General features: G+C 38.9%; 1 protein-coding gene across 6 annotated transcripts in view; it reads right to left on the bottom strand.

Annotated features, from left to right (window-relative positions):
* The window catches only part of LOC100697740 (A-kinase anchor protein 13), a 124662-nt gene that overhangs the window by 86166 nt on the left and 16606 nt on the right, over positions 1-21890 (bottom strand). For 5 of the 6 annotated variants that reach the window (XM_025907818.1, XM_025907823.1, XM_005447695.4 and 2 more), the window contains exons 2-4: positions 14593-14636; positions 5933-6086; positions 517-671 (exon numbers count right to left, since the gene is read on the bottom strand). In XM_025907818.1, coding sequence (XP_025763603.1) covers positions 517-671; positions 5933-6086; positions 14593-14636 — 353 coding nt within the window. Of the gene's footprint in view, positions 1-516; positions 672-5932; positions 6087-14592; positions 14637-17409; positions 17429-21890 lie in introns of those variants that run through there. The other variant, XM_025907819.1, reaches the window with a different exon arrangement.

The raw sequence follows: 21890 nt of genomic DNA, 5'->3' as shown, positions 1-21890 counted from the left end.
AAGTGAGCTGTAGACTAATGGGAGCACTCATTTTAAAGCGCTCAGCATAAAAGCATTAACCAAATGCCTTTTGAATAATGAAAGATGTAAATGTAGAAAGAAACATCCACATATCAGCGCTAAGCTCGATTTAGGGATGCACTGTTTTGACAAAAACAAATCATGTTCGGATTTATAAATTGGAACATGTTCCATTAAGTTTGAGTGCCCAAGAAAATTATTTTATCTTGTCCTACTCCTCAGAAAAGCAAACTCATAAAATTTCTATGGGATGATAAACTGTGCTGAAAAGAATTCATTAATTGAACGCCAAGAACTGTCAGACATTAGGCCTTGTCAGGAAAGAAACAATAACATGGCAATCTTTTGTTTAACTGTCACTTTGTACACAGAGCTGTATTACTTGTAACCAGTGGTAACCAATTTTGTTTTCCAGCCCTGTGACAAGCTTCAGTATTTCTATTATTCAACTGATGACATACAGTAGGAAAAGAAATGACTTGTCTTTCTGCTCACCAGGAACTGGGCCATGTCAAACGCCAAATCCTGAACAAAGCTGAATCGATGCTCGGCCAATGGCGCCACGTGAACCAGATGGGATTGTGGCTCCTCGGGGACACCTTGGGTGACTGAGCACAAGGTGACCAGCACCACTTCGCAGCAGTCATGAGCTACAAGAGACACAAAAAGAAAGGGTGAGGAGAGAGAAAGAGGGGATTACAGAGAACTGACCTGTGGAGGACAGTACCATAGTGTACAGCATTTTTCACAATGACAAATAGATTATATTGTCTGTTTTCAGAGATTAAAAGTTTCTTTGTTAGGATTAACCCATTTCGGCTATAGATGACTGGCCTTGCTATAAACTCAAGTCATATGAGCTTAAATAATAACAATACAACAATATGTCAACTAAACAATAAAAAAATATTGCCCTAGCTAGAACACTAGTTGTTTGAACTAATTATTTATACTTTATTGTTGTACAATGCCAGCTAACTGTAGGGTCTAACATGTCCTGAGATGCCCATCTTGCGGAAATTAACTTTAGTTACTTCAGTTACAGAGTATATATATTTCTGTTGATGCAACCCACACAACTATCACAAATCATCGCAACAATATTGGCTACTTGCACAGTTCATGTCGCAGGTTTAAAATAGATTCACTGCATGAGGTATAAAATGCATAAACGATATTTCTACGCAAAATTTTTAAACTCATCTGCTGAATTGCGTTCAGTTTTAAGTGTTTTCTTGTCGTGAGACCCTCCCAGCTTATGCACACTGAATCAATTGAAATATTGGTCACCGAAAGTATCTCTAATAGTAACATAAACATTGTCAACGCTGTAGTGCCAGAAAACTACACCTTCTGGAGTGGCCACTAGTGGCTGGCAAGAACAATTTTGGTCTCTATGCATACTTTTCAACTACATAACAACAATACAGTGGGTATAGAATCTCACTTATAGGCATGCTGTCACAGGCAGCTGCAGTTATTTGCCACAGTAGGCCTTACCTCACTATTTTGATTCAATGTAATATTAACAGAAAATGGTTTGGGTTTATAAGAAGATTGTATTTCAACTTCTGATGAATTAAAGTTGTTTTTTTGTATGTTACTAAGTATTAATTGTCTTTGCAATTGACTCGTGGAATTTATGGTTGCAGCTAGCTGATACCTTAGATTGGCACAGTTGACGTCCAAAAAATTAAAGCCCAGATTATACTGGTGCAGACAGGGACAGCTGTCATCCCTGTTATACTTCTGTGATGCCTACTTGAAGTCTCCTGCCTGGGGTGTAGTTGGTACATTATAATGTAAATTCTCTGTGAACGAGTCCACGTAGTCACAAAAAGAAAAAACAGTCAAGCATAACGACATCCACACCACTGTACGTCACTCAGACCCAAGTTGTCACCCAATGTTGTGGACATTGGGTGACACTGGTTAGGTGCATCCATCTTTTACATATACTCTATAGTTAAATGGGTCAAATATGATGGAGCGTTAAACAAGGCGCAGAAAGCGATCCCAACATAATATGTGCTGTAAGCTCAATTTCACATTACCAACAGTCCATGCTGGCTCAAAACAACTGAATAAAAATGATTAACAAGTCAGGTGTTAATGTTATTAGTAACACCTGTACTGTTCTTAGATAAATCAAAATATTGCTTTAATTCAATCTGCTCTAATAAGAGGAAATCAAGCTTAAATTTAACTTAAAAAAAAAAAAAAGTATCTTTATTCAATTTAATCACTCCGTTAATTGAATTTTTTCATTGTAGAAGCACTACTTGGATGAAATGGTGAACTCATTTTGTCACAGTAATGAGCTACAAACGAGTGCAGAGCTGCAATGCTGATTTAAATCCTAATTAATACAAATAAAATCACAAGATTATTTCACTTAATGAAACATGTGTTAAATTCTTCTGACTAACAGCCATTTACTCACAAGTCAAATTTGACCTAGAAACAAATTAACATCATAACGTGTCACCAGTTAAATGAGAGTTTATGCAAATGACTGTCACATCACAAAGACTGAACAAAGCACACTAATGTCGACAGTGGTTTCATAACTATTGCTTAGGGAGGGGGCCAGTGCCTGTCCCCAGCATGGGAACTCAACCACACTCTGAACCCAAGAAACCATAGAGAAATATATTACGTAGAAATCAATTTATCCATTAATGCATTTGTTAATTTTCTTAACCACTTATTCAAATCTGGGTCACAGGGAACTGGAGCCTACCTCAGCTGGCGAGAAGAGCGTCAGGCCCCGTCAAATCAATTTAAAAATATAACCTTTTTAATCTACTACGTTTTGGTATCATTTACAGTCCGACTACTTTCTCTTCCTTCCTCTGCTCTTGATATCACTGTGTGTAAAGTGTACACGGTGTGTAAAGCCCCTCCTTTTGCCCCACAGTGTATAGTCAAGCAGAGTAGAAAGCCATAAAACAAAGTTACTTGAGTTGAGGACAACTTGATATATTATTGCGGTGGCTCTTTTTTGGCAAGCCCCACTTCAGAAGCAGGAAAAAGTACACACAACGCACACCTCACTTTTCATCGGTTATTTACAATGAAAAAAGATTCACTGTTAATTTCTCTTAAACTTGGGTACATGTTATCAGTGCAACTGCACAGACATACTTTTTGGGGAAAAAAATGTTAACATATTTTCCCTAAAAAACAAGAAAACAATCATATTAATTCAAGTTCATTTCACTTTATATTTTTCACCTTGCTGTGCCACCCCAGTTTTGACATCCTCTGTGTTACTGTAGCAATTGCAGATGTAGCAATTGCTTTTTAAAATGTGTTAATTTGTCACAATAGCATTGAAAAATTGCTCTATTTTTCAGTTTTGTCTGAAAGAAGAAAACAAAAAGAAAGTCAGTGAACACTGTCATGGTCTGTCTGTCCACTCCCAACAAGATGTCAACACACACGGCCAGTTTCAAAACTGATTTCCCACTTGTAGTTATTAAGCATTGCATGAATTCACATATAATTTCTGGAATCTCTACTCCATGTCACTGTGTGCTCTACAAAGAGATAAGCCACATTTGCACGTCTGCACTACCCTTCGTTCTGGGAGAAAACTTTCTGTCATGACAGATCCATTTATTTTATAATTTGTCAGCGGTGTATGTCTCTACCAACGCAGTCAGACAGCTACTAGGCAGCTTGATAAATATTATTTGAATCAGAGATATCTTAATCCAAAGCAGTGATTCAGTGAGTTTGCAGTCATTTTCCCAGGTCCCCTGGGAACTCTATCCCGCGACCTGGTTGATCCCTTTAGAGCCCAGAAGGGCCTGATGGAGAAAGCATTGAAGCAAAGCTAATCTGCTGGTAAAGTGACACCAACTCCCTCCCAACTTCAAGCTTTAATTTAGTGGAACTGGTAGCAAGACAAACACAGTTTATAATACTGCCACTTTTATTTTCCTCTGTGGAACGTAGACCCTTGAAGGAAGCAATGATGTCAGTGACATTTCTTATATCATAAGACCCGATTTTATTACATGAACATTTTGGTAGCATAAATGCTTGTTACCACATCCAGAACATGTGACCTCCAGTAAGCTCTGATGTTCCCTAAGAGCTCGAGGGCAGATTTTTATAATGTAATATTTATTCTTCGAAAGCCCAGACGGTCTGGAATAACTTAATGTCATAGCTGATTCTTCTTATGCTCTGATCAGTCAGTGACTGAAAATATTCAATTAACATGAACTCTGGTCACAGGGTCACAGTTGCATTGCAGTTTTGACTACCTACTTTGTGTATGCAGAGATCTCTGGCCTTTGCTATCAAGGCTTCCTGTTGATTTTTGTTTTTTTTCCGAGAAAAAGCTCAGAAAAACAATTCAGACCAAATATGTTCCATTTTGCAAGTAGAAAAAGTGGGAAATGCTCCAAGAGGAGTGATAAATGGGATAGACTCTAGAAAGTGAAGTGATTCCTCTTTCTCCAAAACAAAACATTAGTTTAAAACGAGGACAGCGGTAGCGGATGATTAATCTTTTTTTTTTCTCCTTCCTGGTTTAACACCTCTTTTAATATTAATTTGGGATGCAGCACATGATGAATACAGAAGAATTTAAAACCACCTTTTAAGATAATGTTCAAACTTTTCCTCAGTTCTTCTGGAGCACTGCTACTATGTTTTGACTCAAATACACAAATACAATCCAATACAAGTGATCTGCCATAAAGTCGACTTTTATGATGGCTATAAAGGTTTAGAAATAAGGTCAAATTACTGGGGTGCTCTTTCACGTATGTAAATGCTGATAGTGTACTGAATTACAATAAAGTGGACAGGTGCTAAAGTAAAGTGACCAGTAAGGGCATAAAATACATTTACTTTGTTAGATAGACCTGTTCAATTGCTCCTTAATGCAAATATTTATTTAGTCAATCATAAGGCAATGCAACTCAATGCATTTATGCATGTAGACATGGTCAAGACAACCTGCTGAAGTTCAAACTGAGGGTCAGAAAGGTGATTTAGATGATTTTGAACATAGTTGTTAGTGTCAAATGGGCTGGTCTGATTATTTGAGAAACTGCTGATCTACTAGGATTTTCCCACAAAACCATCTCTAGGGTTTATATAGAATGGTAAGTAAAATATAGAGAGAGCAGCAGTTCTCTGGGCAAAAGAGCATCGCTGCATGTGAAACACATCAAACCTTGAAGCAGATGGGCCATAGCAGCAGAGAGCCAAACTGGGTGCCAGCCCTGTCAGTTAAGAAACTGGTTAGAATTGGTGTAAACATAACAAAAGCAAACATCCTCGCTTTTATCAATGATTCGTGCTCTTCTTGGCAGACTCAGGGCTCTTTGGTAACATCAAACACCACAGCCTAGCCATGTTTTGTTGCTGTCCATGCCTTTATGACCACAACATACACCTTTTTCTGAAGGCTCTTTTCAGCAGGATAAGATGTTCTGCCAGAAAGCTCAAATCAACTCAGCTCCAATAGGTTTCTTGAACACGACAATGAGTTCACCATACTTAAATAGTTTCCACAGGCACAAGATCTCAATCTAACAGAGCACTTGTGGTGTGGATGTGATGGAATGTATCACGGATGTAACTATGTGATGCTGTCATGCCAGTGTGAGCCAAAATCTCCATTTGCTGACACAGACGTAACATCTTGATGAATTTACGTCAGCAGTTCTTAAGGCATGAGGTGGCCCAGCCAGATACTACCAAAACATTCCTAAATAAAATAGCTGGTGAGTGCACTTTCATAGAGCATCAGTTTTAGTTGTTATTAATCCAGGCTTATCTTATTTAAAAGTGTCTGCAAACACCGCCTCTAACAAATATTAAATGCTGTAGGTGGAGCTGCCATGGTGCTAGTAAGCTGCAAGGCATTGTGGGTACGATGGCTTACCGGGACACAAAGCCTGCAAGGTGTCATGACTGCTCCTCAGGGTGCTGGTCAGGTGCCTCTGCGTACTGCCAGCGAACAGCAGGAAGTAGTCCATGCCCTCCTCACTACCAGCCAGCTCATCATCACTGAGCTGTACTGTGATAACACAATGACCCTGCAGAGGCATGCAGACAGAACGGAGGAGGGAAAAGAAAAAACAGAAAGAGACAAAAAGAAAAGACATGTTTATAACATGAAATGGGCACATATCATTTAATCACGCTGACATGGAGTAAATAACTGTCATAAATCTAACTTTTGTGATTCATCACTTCCTTCTTAAAAATTAAAAAAAAATTAAAAAGAAGCTATATATTTAATACTTTTGGTACTATTAGATGTGATCTGTAAGCTGATGAAATGTTGAACACATGCAGCTAAATTCACATATCAGGAATCAGCTTGAGGAAAAACTCTGGCGAGTGCAGCAAAACAAGCAAATTTTCCATCAGTGCTTAATTAAGAGGAACACTGACTGTTTTCATGCTACAACTTTAACTCTTCTAAATACATCCAAATGCAAACAAAGATGCATTTGGATGAAACTTATAACCACACATCCACCTGCGGACGCCTGCAGTCTAACCCAGTCCTCTTCTCAGTGGCCTACATGTCTTGGTTCATCTGCTTAGCCATAGATACCAATCTAATGCCATCAAGTCAGTGTAATTCAATCACTGTTTGTCACTTTAGATGCATTTATTGGCTGCAGTACCAGGTGTGAACTAGACTCTGGACAAGTGGATACCAGATCTTAAGAGTGAATAATAGTGTGTGCGGAGACTCCTGATCTTCTTAGCACCACAGTTGTTTACAGCAATCACATTAACGCCTCAAATTAAATATGGTAATGTTTAATTGCTGCTGAAATGTTACACACCGCATCATTAACAAAGAAACAAGCAGGCAACATGGAGGAGCAGCTGGACTTCTGCAAAACAGTGTGAGCACAGTCACCATCAGAGAACAGCACAACAGGACAAAGAAGCACATTCAGCTTAGAAACCTAATACAATAATAATGATCACAACAACAACTAAAACAAAAGTCTTAATAAAAATGAAATTTGAACAAACAGTCTTCTCATGTAAGCTGGATTTCCTATCCGCCCTTTTTTGCTAGAACATTACAACTAAAGCTATAATGAAATAAAACACCACAGCGTAAGCTAAGCAGCTAAAAAGGTTCAGGATGGTACTAAAACTTAAACTGGTATGTATTGTGCACTGCCACTGGCCAACAAACTAAATAAAATAAAATAAACCAAACCATCATTTTCTTAATACATTTAAAAGTACAGTTTTAGTGACAATTGGCTGATTTGTGACAGAGCATCGTGGTGTCATCTGAGGACACTGCGGAGGAGAAGTAGTAACAAAAAATAGGGATATTGTTCGGAATTAGCTGCTTTCCACTGTAGGACTGCAGCTTCTTGACATGGAGGAGGGATAATGGGACATTTCAACCCACTTAATCTGGCCACTGCTGCAGTCTTTTTATTGGCCTCGTCCAACGTGAGCAGTCTGTCGTGACGGGCTGAGCTTAACAGGGTTAAAGGTGTCTCCTCCTTCTCTTATAAAATGGGAGCCTCGGGGCCATGTTCCTCACAGGGGGATATCAGCAGGTGGACAGCAGCGAGGCAAACCAGCAACCCCAACATTGGAAGGTCTCTGTTTGGCAAGCCACTACTGATGCTTAACAATGTGAGGGGGCAAAATGTGCTCAAAGACAACCACATAGCCCAGAGGCCATACACACAGAAAACCTTCAGACAACCAGGACTGCGCACAATGTAAAGGGTGTAGGCTTTTCTATGCACGGCCAGTATCAGTTTTAAAAAGCAGAGCCACTGAAGTAAATGAGTAGGAGATGGGAGGAAGCCAGCAGGCATGACATTTTCTCCATTAAAAACTCATCTCTTATCCTGAGCCCAGATTGGAAATTAGGGCTCGGTGCTATTGAAAGGATTGGTACCTCAGAGGATTTGTGAGTTTGTACTCCATGTGAAAATGAAAACGTATTAGTGTGAAATAAGTTCCACATTTTCACAACGAACAAAAGAGAAGCAAATGGAGAAATGGTTTTCTCTCCACCGCTGGAGGCGGGTGGGAAATTACCTCAGTCTGAATACCACTCTGCTGCTTTTTGACACAATAGGTGCTCAGATTTCTTAAAGCAGCCCACCAAAATCTCCTTATTCCGCCGAAGTTAATACCCACCGTCGTAAATAATATTATAAGCGATTGATAATTTCCTAACAAAGAAAAACACTTTAAAGGGGACAAAATAAATAACACAAATCTTAGAATATTTAATCTTGGTGTTTGAAATTCAATTATTTAAACAGAAGAGGATTACAGCATAGATCTGAATGATCAGATCAACCAGATTGGATCACTTTCAGCACTTCTGGGGACAATATGTCAGCAGAAGGTGGGAGTGAAGGTGAAGGTGAAAAGCAAGAGATGTGAAACATCTGCTGGAGAAGGGAGGAAACGCAGCTACACACACACACTTTTTGAAAACAGGCAAACAAGCACACAGAAGCCCCAAAATAAAACTAACCCTGCTGACATTAAGTTTTCAAAACAACAGTAATTAAAATGGGGAAAAGGAAATATTGCAGTGACTCTCCAGCTTAATATAGAAAAACAAACCTGCGGTTTTAAAGCGGTGCTCAAATGGATGTCTTTCAGCCACACTGTATGACTGTGCTCTCTGCTGGTTATAAGTACTTAACTAAGTGACCTGCTGGGGTATTGACCTGCTAATCATGGAGCTTCAATAGGGAACAGGCAGCTTTTAAGCAGCATCAAAAGCACAGCTGGAGACTATAAACCCAACCCCCTCTTTTTAAATATGCATATGTGTGTAGCCTTTTCCACACATCCTGCTGCTGCGCTGGTTTCATCTGTCCAGGTAAGGTAAGGCTTGGTTTTAAGCATTTGCATATACTGTTACGAATTCACACTGATAATTATTTTTAAACTTATATTGAAGTTTTAGTGATTGTTCACCTAACTCGGGCTTTGTTTCTTACTACAGGCAGCTCTATCCTTCACTTCACCACCCAAACTAATTGTCACTTGTTACTTAAATCTGTATGTATGTTTTGGGCACTGTGTCACATGAAATCTGCGATAACAGCACATTTAAAAAAAAAAACAAAACAAAAAAAAAAAAAACAACAACCATCCTATAATGATGTTCATTAAAAAGTTAGCCTCAAAGTTTATGGGTGTAATTGCTTGGCATTGTGATTCACCCTTCGTGGCATTAAGCCATTTCTATTTTTACAAGCAACTAAAGCCAACTCGACATGAGACCCTTCTTTTGGAAGCCATATATTGCAGCCTTTTGCATGGTTTACCCCTTGCTGCTTTTGTTCCCAACATACAATTTCAAAGCCAATTTACGGCGCAAAACCGGCCCCTGTTTACACACTAACATGAAACATTGGCAGAGCAAATTAAGCAACCCACATCTTACAAGTCTGCTGACATACAGAGTATCCCTTGTCCCTTCAGGAGGTAAACATGCACCAAGCAGCATTCTTCATGCAATGAAATGTTTGTATTGCCAATATGTGAACTGACTGCAGCATAATCTAAAAAATTAGAGCTTCACAAACTGTAACTAGCAGATCATCAGAGTTAGCGAGTAAGCTAATGTTAGCTAGGATAATGTATAATAAACCCAGTTGTATCAAATAAAACCCTTCTGGCTAAATATTAATGTCAGTAAAACTGGGGCAAAACTACTTTTAGCCAGCAATTCGTGAAGCAAAATACCAGCATGAGTAAGGCGTAAGGAAGTCCTCCAAACTCCTGTGACTGAGTGACTTACTGTTTACTTTATTACAAATGTTACAAACAATGTATTAATTTATACAAAAAAAAAATCAAATAGTTTATGCAACTATTTTAGTTCTAATCTAAAAGACCCCCCCCCCCCTATTTTTACTTTGGTCTGGTTTAATGTGCTATTAAAACATGAAAAAAATAAACCTATAAGCTGTTTGACAAAAAAATAAAGAAATTGTTCAAATCTACCATCCATCAGACCAAGAAAAACTGTTTTGTGTGGGACTCCTTTAAATAAGAGCAAAGATGTGATATATCACGCAGTCTACTCCAGGTGAAGCTGACATGTCACACTGATTCACACAATCTTTGGACAGTAATCCTAATAAAAGTTATACTGCCAAATGTCCAACCCTGAGGTTGCTTTATTGCTTGTTTTAGATAGTGGCAATGTAACAAATAGGTCACAAAAGCTAAACCAGATAACTTCACCAGGTAATATCATTCATGATACTAACTTGTGTACTGTGTCAAATGGTATTGAATTTAGTAGCGTGCACATAACAGTGCAAAGTAAATGTGTATATATGTATGTATGACATTAACAGTAGCAGCCAAGAGCAATACAACACTGGCTGTTAGCTATCAATCTGTAATCTCCCAGCATGTGAAGCTTCATCATTTCAAAGTCAATTTTGTCTTTATTATGCTAATAATCAAGATATCACTATGGCGGTCTCTTTATTGCTTTACACGGGATTGCATAGACTCCTTTGAAAACTAAGTACTCACAGGACAGCTTATAGAACTCCCTTTATAACTTGAAGTTATCAGTTCCTGTATCATTTTATCAGGCTCGTATCTTTGTGGGGAAATGTTGACCGACTCTTCTTTACAGCATAGCTTTATGCTGTAAAGATCATTTTCAGCCAAGCTATAGCTGTCTGACAGATGGCCTCACATTTGACTAGAATACTTTGGTACATAGAAGAATTCACAGCTCACTCCATAACTGCAAAGGACCAGTCTAAGGACCTGAGTGCCCAGGTCCTTAGACTGCAAAAAAGCCCAAGTTATCAACCATCAACCACTGCACTTAACAACTGGTATGAAGCGCTGATATGCTGTGTTTGGTTTGGTTGGCACTGTGTATTATGGACAAACATCTCCAAATTGGCAAACATCTTGCAAGTTTGCACACCTAAGCCATGCTGCCATATTTGTTTTAGAAAGAAGAGGCGTTCTTCAGGTAACCCTTTCATACAATTGCTCATTCTTTTTGTAACTACAATGTCACAAACTGGCTTAGGTGCAGTTTTTCTGAACATTACACAGTCTAAACTTGTGGTGAATTTCCTGAGATGTCCAGTCTGGAAAGATTGTGGCGCTGTGTTAAAACATGTCTGAATGTTCAGAGATTGGCAAACTGCTAAAGCTTCTGTTTTTATAGAGATGGTAATTCTTGCAGATGGTTAGTTAATCACGTGCAATTGATTAGCAGCACCTGGCTACTACTTACCCTCTTAATTCCTACTTCACAGAGTGAAAACGTTCTTTTTCTCATGACTACATATGAAAGCCAGTACATAAAACAGTCCGACAATTCATGACAGTGTGTGTGTGTACGTCTCGTAACCATTTTGGCTGTATTGATACATGCCATGTCCAAATGCCAGCTATAGAATGTTGGCTGCAATTCATTTAAAGGCTCCGGATGCCATTAAAAAAAAATAGTTTAAGTGTAGTTATCCAGAGAAGCTTTAAACTGGAGACAATAACCAAGCAGTCAGTTCACAGGTTCAGCCCATGTAACTGGTACCATGCCCACAGTCACGCATGCTGTGTTAACCACTGAACCCCTACCTGCTTATTTAATTGTAAGCCGCTCTGGAAACATTGTCTGCTAAATGCCAAGAATGTAAATAGCATGTTTACTCACAGCTAGAACAACAGAGTCTCGCTGTTTTGGAAAGAAAACTCATTTTGTTAAGAACACCCACAACTAATCCCCTGCCTAACAAATCATGTAACCCCTCTCCCAGCGCTCGCTAAAATAAAATCAGCCCTTACTCAATTTCTTTACCCATAACATGCTCATTAAGAATCCTTCTCAGGCCAAAGTAATATTGCAAGAATATCAAGGCCTTGACCTTTGTTCTTCTCAGAATATGTAGCTTCTAGATTTAGTTCTACACTTATAGACTGGGGCTGCCATTTCATCTAGAAGGTAGGGTCCATGAACTATATCTTTTTTTTTTTTTAGATACAATTACAGACTGACTACTTAACCCCTATGAGCTATCTCACTGTGAACTGCTGTGATAAGTTTCTAAAATCTGATGTCTAATGAGGCCTGACTGCCTGCCTGGTTCCACTGAGGAGTTTGAGTGTAAATCACAGATAAGGTTGTCTGGGTGGTTAATGTGTGAGCCAGTATAGCCTTTAGAGAGACACACATACACAAACACACACATCCCTCACTTATCTCATTTCCTATGTGCCTTCTACACCTGCCAGTGATAGGAGACCAGTGTAACCACTAAGATAGTCAACTCAGAAACTCCCCTCAAAACACAAAACTCATTAAATATGTATCAAATACTGCAGAAACCCCGGTAGCACTCAAAGACATTTTAACTCTACCTGGAAGTTCATTTTGGACGTAATTCAAAAGTCAGTAATTAAGAGTTATAAATGAGCTATAAATGGAAATTTTAATATGAAGGGATTGCATATATCACTCACATGTACCAATCAGTTTTAAGTGGTGCATGTAACCTTATCTATATTAGGTTTTGTAGTTTAATTACAGATGTTGAGTAATCTGTAAAACCAAGGTTGTATAAAGTGGGTTTAAATTTACTTTGAAATACTAAATTAAGCAAATGTGGCTTATCCTCATTAAGTAATGCACACTCAAAATAAAGATTATAAATTCCCCTCCTTAAATGAAGACTACTCCTTTTTTAAGCAAGTTTGCAGAATTGCTATTCATTTATTTTATTTAGTTTTTTAAGTAAAGCCAAGTTATCTGTTTTTGCACCATTATGCAAACTCACCATCTCCAAAACAACAAGAGCAGCTAAAAGGATCATGAAATTGATTGAACTTAAAAGGAGGAATGAGTGGGAAAAGCCATATGGTCTGATCAGAGATATGAGCAACAATGCAAAGCATTACATTTACAAGTTGAACACCAGCTGTGTTGCCAAGCTTTAGGCAGTGATAATGAAAGTAGCTAGAAAACTGCTGACATAACCCGCATGATATGCCACACAGTTCGGCAATCTGAGACGACCTCAGCAACAAGCTACATCTAATGTACTTGAACTACCTCACGTGACTTCGCTGAAGCAAAACACCCAGGTGCCTCGCTCCAAAGAACAGGACAAAGGACTGAGAATGAAAAGAGACTCAAGCAAGCAGCAAGCTCCAGGGTTAAAAAGTTAAGGCATTGCGTAGTGGCCACTTGAGACCATCTTCAAAAGAGTCACTCCCAACAGACTCCAATGTCCAACTCGTTCATTTGTACCCAAATATGGTTTTAATACATCCAAACGTGCTCCAAAAATCAACATGGCAATGACCAAAATGCTCACACTGAGCGTCACAATGGCTATGTCCATTTAGAAACAGTGTCTCGCCACATCCTTTCGCCAGCTATTTTAATCCAGCAGAAAACTGCACAGAATTTTGTCATGATTAGCATACAGCACCTTGAGCTATCGTTTTATGTAGTCACAAATGGAAATAGTCACTACGCAAAGGATATCAGGGGCAACATTCTCAACCTGCGGCCTTGACATCCCAAACATTCGTCAATGCGGTTAAAATATGAATGAATTGATGAATATATAAAAACCTACTTTCGGCTGCTCACAAGGGCTCGCCACAGCGGGGAGCTCTGCATGTTTGATTTGGGTGAATTTTTTATGCCGGATGCTCTTCCTGATGCAACCCCAAAGGCATTTGTATCTCCTCGTCAATCAAAAACACAGTATGACTATGAATGGTTATGATCAACTTATCATGAACAAAGGGATGTTTGGAGAGTTGGTTGTCTCTGAGAATGTTCATCTATTTATCGCTGTAACGTTGACATAATAACGGGTAGTTAAGATACCTGTGTACTTCAAAGCTACACAACACTAGGTTAGTGTATTCCTGATGTGTATCTCTTCAAAAATGAATGGATCAAAGAAGACACTTCCAGGGGTGAAAGGTTTTATTCTGACTGAAGCCACAGTGCTTAAATGTTATTTTAAAAAATTGATTTAAAAAAAAAAAAAAGATGTGTTTGGAAGAATACTTTTTGCTGTCTTAAAATATTTCTTGTCATTCACTTCCTACTCAGTTATGTGGGTCTATTTTCTTAACATCATCAGTGTGTCAACATGCAAAATGATGACCTCATACACAAAAGCGGACAGTAAAAACAGTATAGACCATTTTCCAGTCAGCAAACATTAAACATTTAGTTCATTTGCATGCAGTCCAGTATGCTCTCCACTATCTGGTCCTGCACACCCACACAGCTGTTTTCAGTTGTTCCTGTTAATTAGGCCTGTTATCAGGTGGAAAGGTGGAAGTCAAGAACAGACATTCCAGGAATTATATGAGGTCATCAAACCATGTAAACAAATACTGATAAAAAAAATTAGGGTTTCCCAGCCTAACAGGTTCAACAGATCAAGCGCCTTCACCACCACACCTACACAGCCCTGAGACACGTGAATGCAGAAGCGTTAAAAGAAAAATAATTATGTGAACTGGAAAAACAGCTTTGCTGCTAGTGTTGTGTGATTATGTGATACTTACATACAATGGAGCTTGCTGTGGATTGAGTTTCATGTCCCTGGACACTGTAAAAACAAGAACAAATTGGGGGTTACAACTCGAATTAGGCATCTATATTGTAATATAAAACAAAATCATGTATTAAAGAATACAAATATTGCTGAAGTTCTTTAACTCAGACGCTCAGAGTACTTGCCCCTCAGTTTAGATGAACATTGAAAAATATATTTAGGGTTAGCCAGGGCTTACTGAGATACAGACATAGTCTGAACCAGAGCTTTTAACTAAACAGAGTCCCTAAAGTCTCCAGGAGAATATCCAAAAGTCCAACCAGTGTGATAGCTTATCACTTAAATTATTTATTTCAGTATTTCCATGCTTCAGCCAGCACTGCTGTGGCAGCTAAAGCAAACGAGGGTCAGGAAAAGATATCTATAGCTAACATGAGGAGGAGGACAGCAGCCAGCATGCCGCTGTGGGAGAGCCAGAAAGGGCAGAAGCAGCAGATGAGATAGGCACGCACTGAAAACGCCTCCTTGCTGCAACTGGTAATTATCCTCTGAGGGTTCATCAGTACAAGCGACATCTTTCACTTTATAGAGTAATTTAGTCCAAATGAGAAACTGCTCTGAGGAAGAACTATACGCTGCCTGCCCAGACAAAGGTAGGTGTGAGCTTGTGTACACATATAATGGAGGCCTTTAGCTTTTAAAAAGCCTGATATTTCCCTAGGGTATTGACAGATACCAAACAAATGATTCATCAGGTGGCCAGAAACTCAACTTTACATGAATGCCTTTACTCCTCCATGTTCACTGGTTGTATAAATAAGCAAATATTTTCTAACATGTCAGCCATAACAACTTCATGAATTGATAATATATCAGTCACAGCTCCAGAGCTTGTCGCACAGTTCAAAAAGGACAGAAAATAATTAAATAATGGAGATTATGACATGTAAGCTTAGTGGGGTTTTGTTTATTACCCTTTTAGAAAATCCTTTAAGTCTGTGTCAGACAAATGCATATCCAGAAAATCATACTGAAAATTAATTATTGACCAATTTGTTACACTGACATTGCTTATTTTTTAAGAATATTTTTGAAAAAGCCAACGAAATGCAATATGGAATAAACACTTTATTTTCCAAAACATAGTATTATTAGAATATTATATATCTGAAAAAAACAGAAAATTCTTATATTAATGTGTAAGACGCTTCCCTTCCTTGGGCCTTCCTTTTGCAGAGTACAGACATTCATTATTAATAGAGAACACGGGCTACAGGGAATACATGCGCAATATATATGCCTGATTAAATAAAATCCAAATTTTGAAAACAGGCTAAAAAATAACTTAATTCCAGTGCTGGTTATTTATTTATTTATTTATTTGGTTAAAATCTCTTTGGGGTGTCAAAAATTACTTTATGCAGAAAAGACCCTCGTAGCTAGAACATTAAACCCTATACATATTTTTCAGTACTTTGGAAAATGCTAGCAAACTGCCACTGGGACTACTCTATCCTGCTGCTGCTTGCTAACTGAAATAGTCTGGATACTGGAATAATAATACACCGTAAAAACTATGAACAGGAAGCATGTACAGCAGCTCTTCAGAACATTGCTGTGGACAAGGTGGCAGTTAAGCTTGACTCTGGCGGTTGTCCCAATACTCGGCGGGAGGTTAAGAGTGCATGAGTACAGAACAGACGCACACTGGATCACACGTGGGTTCCTGCCTCCTCTTATCACTGATTAGTCCCTCACAAAAAAAATAAAAATAAAGCAAGAAAAGTAAACCACCAATATATTTTGACTTTTAGTTTTTTACAAGGATTTGTATGATCAGTTAGCAGGATTTATCAGCTTATGTTCACATTTGATTCCTCACTCCCACTCGAGGACGCGGGCCTCAAAGCCTTTCTCTGGGCACAAGGTCAGAGGCAGTGGGTGTGTAATTACATCCAAACAAATGCATAACAGCTTTAGACTTGAGGATGAATGGATTGGAAACCTTTGTGTTGAACTTTCTTATGGAGATATTGGGCTGCTTGTGTTCATCAACGAGTCAAGGGACTGGTTGCTTTTGAGACCAGTCTCCTTGGTTATTTGCAGAGAAAAATTTCTCTTTTGTTTGCTGTTCTTTGGTACTAAAACAAGTCCTTGCTGCTGGCCTGCAGTGGTCAGCAGTGCATTAATCACATGAACCCCACAGTGGGGGAGGCAGTGTCAAAAAAGGCCAAGACCTAATGAGTTCAGCAGAGAACTCCAAAGGAGTCTATGCTGGACTCAACAGAGCACTCAAGTGCAGCGAGACCAATTCACTTTCTGTAGCCCAAACCAAACATTTTTCCACTTTTTCTGCTAAATAAATAGGCTTGAACTAGAATTAGGCAGATCAGGTAAGGGGATAATCAGTAGCTCTAATAATACTCTGGAGCCTAATCCTCTTGCCTTAAGTGCACTGGGCCAGAGACCAGCTTCCTCACTCACCACATGCACAACTTTGACTGATAAGACTCTCACGTAACGTCCTCAACAGTCCCACTGATTCTTTTATATTTTGATATTTGGAACATTTGTCATCTTCTAGTGCTCTTTTTATAACTACTCCAGGCAAGACATGGGTAGGAGTCTTTACTCAAGGACATTTCAACAGGGCAGACTGACAGCTTTATTGACTTGTGCAGCCACTGGGTCCTTGTTATTTTGCTAATGTGATATCTAAGTGACCACTAACTTAACTCAGTGCACAACACAACAATATTTGGTTGGAAGTAGAGGCTGTGCTACATTCACATTTTTCACTACTGAGGACAGACATGAAAACACTTACTCATCCACAAGCAGGTTTGTGTGCCCTTTATCAGCTGTGCCGTGCTTTACATTTGCGACTCCTTCACACCTGGCAGCTGCACACAGCAGCTTATTTTGCTCACTTCTTCAAATTCATTAAGGGGGCCAAAAGTCCTTGTGACACCCCGAATTTGCCAGCCAGTTATGGTAAATGTTCTTTTCCGAGAAAAAGCTCTTGTTGGGCTCTTGTTTTGTTTTAAATGAATCTTTAACATCTACAGATCTCAACAACAAACAGAATAAGTGGCTGTTTGTCTGTTTAGAGCGAGAGTGCATTAAGCAGCAGTAAAATAGTAAAACAGTTCAAGCTTACAAATATTTAGTTAAGAGAGAAAATAAAATAAGTGAGTAAGCGCTTAAAAGTTAAGCACACTTGAAACACACTATCTAAATGGACTTTGGCCATTTCCCTTTAAAAAAAAAAAAAGCCAAGCTAAACGCTGGGTAGTGATGTGGCCATCCACCTCATTCCATACTCTGGTCACTTCTGTTTTTGAGTTCTTTATTCCTGATATAATGTAGAGCTGTGCATACCAAATAAAAGGAAATTGACAAAGATCTACTGCATCATCTCAGGATGTAATTGCTCCACCGTCTGCCTGGGGTTCATGGAGGGGCCTTTAATATTACACCAGACCTCCAGAACTTCCTCTTGGGTGATTTTTCATTTTGTCACGGCAACTAACTTCAACTTCATGACTAACAGGCAGCACACACAGAGAAACACAAATCCACTAGTTAATGCAACTAACCAATACTTGTTGGTTAGCATGTTTGTAAATAATTTCCCAAAATCAAGTTACCTGTCACCAGACCAAAGGTGGGAGATATGCTGTCATACTCTGCCATAACAGATTTACAATACTGTCATTACTTTGAGAAACACACACACTCAGGCACGCACACACTTAGGTTTTAAATAAACTGTTAAATGACTGTCCCTCCCACTGATTACCTTTATTAACAAAAGCGTTCACCTTTAAGGACTTTTGGATAACATGATCTGCCCTGAAGGACAGTAAAGGCTGGGCCTTAAAACTAATGGTTTATAAACACTGGGTCAGTTTGCCTGTATTTATATCTCAAGACAAAACACCAAGAGGAAAGATTAAACAAATTCTGAACAGGTTGATGGAAGCATAGCCTGCCAGGGGCTTACAGAATAAACAGATGGTAACAAACCTGCGTTTAGCAGACAGGCTACACTCCACTGGTTAGTTACTATGTTTAAAGTCGTAGCTAAACTCAGTACTTTAAGTATAAAAAGTACCCATTTTTTTCTAGAGGTAGAGTAACAACACCACACTGAAGAAATACTAGATCAGAGTTAATATCCATTGCATGGCTTATGTATTTCTGGTATGTCAGATGACATTCAGATGACCACCCACTGAAACAAGCTGTTTTAGCTCCTTTCACCTTAAGACAGCTTCTTCCTGATGGGCTGCCCCTCACAAACACAGGGACTACTATCCTCACTGACAGACCTGAAGCCTTATTGCATTTTCACACCTATAGTTTGCTTACTCTGATGAACATCAGTTGATGAGTTTGAAAAACCTGTAGGTTTTCCTCATGATTTGGTTTCTTTTCACAAAGAAAACACAAAAGAGTTCAAAATTAATTTTAAAATGTCTTCAGAGTGAGGTATCCATTTAATGTTTAAATACCATAACAGAATACAGTATTGATGCAAAGGAAAAACTGTGATACAAATTTCAGATCACATCATCTGCACAGGCAATATCCTTTATCCACCTTATCACAACTGTTTGGTATCTTGACAAACTCCTGAGAAAATATTTGCACCTTTATCTAGCACCAGTTTACTTTGGCTCTTATTTGACATTTTGTGCTACAGATCCAGGAACAACCAGGTTTCACTGAGCTTTGTCCACTCTCTCCTTTTTTTCCAGGGGTCTTAATAGAGGTGGGATTCAGACAATAACAGTAAATCAAAGCAAAACAATGAACTAACAATTCTCTATGTATTTATGACCCCAGGAGGCCCTTTCACAGGGAGGATAGGGAGTCACTTGATTAAATGTAATAAAGTATAAAAATATTACTGAATGCATGTCTGGTATCAGTTCATCAGATTGCCATTGATCTGCTTTCTTCTGCTGACCTCGTGGTCATACAATATAGTGGGTGTGACAGTTCATCTGGTCTAACAGTTCCTCTTGGCCAGCAACAGTCATTCAGAGAGAGAACACAGGGGACTTCTTAAATAGCTACATCTGTGGGTCATTTCTGGTGCAGGAAATTACAAAAAAGGTTCACACTGAATGCATTGATTTCTGCATCGCATAAGGCTGCTGAGAGGTAAACAAGTTCCAGGCAATTTACTGCAGCAAGACAGTATGCTGCTGCGAATAATACCTGGAGTTCTGGGTCAAGTTACAGAGTGCACATACAGATTTCATCCTTAATAATGCTAAAACCTGACAAAACAAACACTGCTTGACATTGTTTTAATTAGATTAAAAAAAACAACAAGAACAACTGTGTCATTTCCAAGTGTGAAACTAAGCGAGAGTAAATATTAAGTTAGAGCTTTGCTTCATTTAGACAGAAATTAGCCTAAACAAAACTTTATTTTGCCTGTGCAATCAGATATTCAGAAAAAATAGTTGACTCAAAACTGCACCAAATCATACTACAAAAGAAAAAGAAAATATCCAGTGAAAGAAAACTCAGGGAAAAAATAGTTTATAAAGCAAACCCTTTCTCTGGTAACAGAAGAACCTTGAGAAATGACATCCCCTAAGCTTGCCCTATGGCCACCCGACACCTGCTTATAGAGATGACACAACCCATTAACTCCACCTAAAGCACTGGGTGCAGCCAGCCTTTGGCCAAGCTGCTTAAGAGTCTCTTTTACAGCAGAAACTGCCTTTGAATTGCTACTAAAACAGATTTTTTTTTCCCCCTCTGTAGCTGAAAGGCCGCACAGAGGCAGGGCATGAGCCACGTTCAAGTGCACAGCCGTCACAAATGGACCAATGAATCAAGAGACAAAAGCCCCTGAACGCTGTTATCGGGGCAGCGATGTGACGAGTCAGGGGTGCTGAATGGACCTGTTATGGCTTCCGCTGATCCCATGGCTATCAAAATAAGCCATAATAGCCATGTGACTGCAGAGTGAATGGGAGGATGAATAGGATTAGCTTCCCAACTCATTAATCGGACAGTCTCCTACACCCTTCCCGATAATCAGCTGAGGATTCCCCAGCACAGCCATGTGCACAAGACACATAATGACTGTTTATTAGCTGATTAAAGAGCCTCATTCTTACGGGGCTGCCATTACAAGTGATTCTCCCTGAGGAAAAAATGTAGCCAAAGAAGGTAAATGTCACAAAATGACTAGTTTAGTTTTAATGTCATCTTTGGACATCCCCCACCCGGCCTGCATCATCACATCCACTACATCTGGCTCAAACAATCATGACTCAGTATCCCAGAAGAGCTTCCGACAGAGAAGGAAGTTGTTATAGTGTCTAGTTATTGAGATGCATTCTGACACATGTTAAAAAACCTAGAATAACAAAGAGTAGAACTACACAAACCAAACCGAAATTTAAATTCTGAAATAATCAAGAGGTATTCTTTTTTATTTCTCTTGGTTTTACTGTGTACTCTAACCTGGAGTGGCATTATGTTGATAGTCAACAGGTGCTATGCAAAGCTTTGTAGACACATCTACATAATGCAGTGGTCAGCTGGGGTAGTGTTAAGAATATGTGGAAGAAATTATAACATGCTACTTTTTATTGTGCTTTAGTTGGTCCTGGATCAAAGTAGAAACAAGCATGCATGTATGTGCAACCTTTAGATTTTTAATCTTTACATTTCTTCATTTTAGTGATGAACTCTGCTGTGGTTCAAGATTTTTAAAGGATTTTTTTGTTTCAAAATGCCTGAGATTACTATTGATTGGATGAACATGTAAAAACATGTAAAGGCCCAGTGACACAGGCCTAGGGAATGTTGGTGACCCCACTAGGCAAAAATATGTATTCCTCACTGACTGAATGATTACTGACAGTGCTACACCAACAATCTCATTGTAATTACTTTTATCACTAGCAGATCACTATGGTTACCTGTAGTTTGCATGTAAGGGTAAGTTGTCTACAAAAACTGACCAAATACTTGCCAACAGGAAATAAAAGTGTTAAAAGTGAGGCATAAAACCAAAAACAGAGAGAGTTTATCTTTGAAATAAAAGTTGCACCTTATCAAATACGAGGGTCTAAAGTAGAGCTAAATGCAATCATAAATACAATCTTTTCCATCTCTCTCTGAGAATTCCTGTAGGACTGCAAGAATATATCGCCCAAAGGCTGTATCAACACTGGCAGAGCATTTCAAAAACAAAACGCTTCAGGAAATAAAGACATTATGGTTTCATGGATTATCCTAAGGCGTGACCTAGCCCCACCCCACAAGTATGAT

The sequence above is a fragment of the Oreochromis niloticus genome, linkage group LG1 (genome assembly GCF_001858045.2).
Source record: "Oreochromis niloticus isolate F11D_XX linkage group LG1, O_niloticus_UMD_NMBU, whole genome shotgun sequence".
NCBI classification, from domain to species: Eukaryota; Metazoa; Chordata; class Actinopteri; order Cichliformes; family Cichlidae; genus Oreochromis; species Oreochromis niloticus.
The sequence above is the reverse complement of the archived record's forward strand: the minus strand, read 5'-3'. Positions and strand labels throughout refer to the sequence as shown.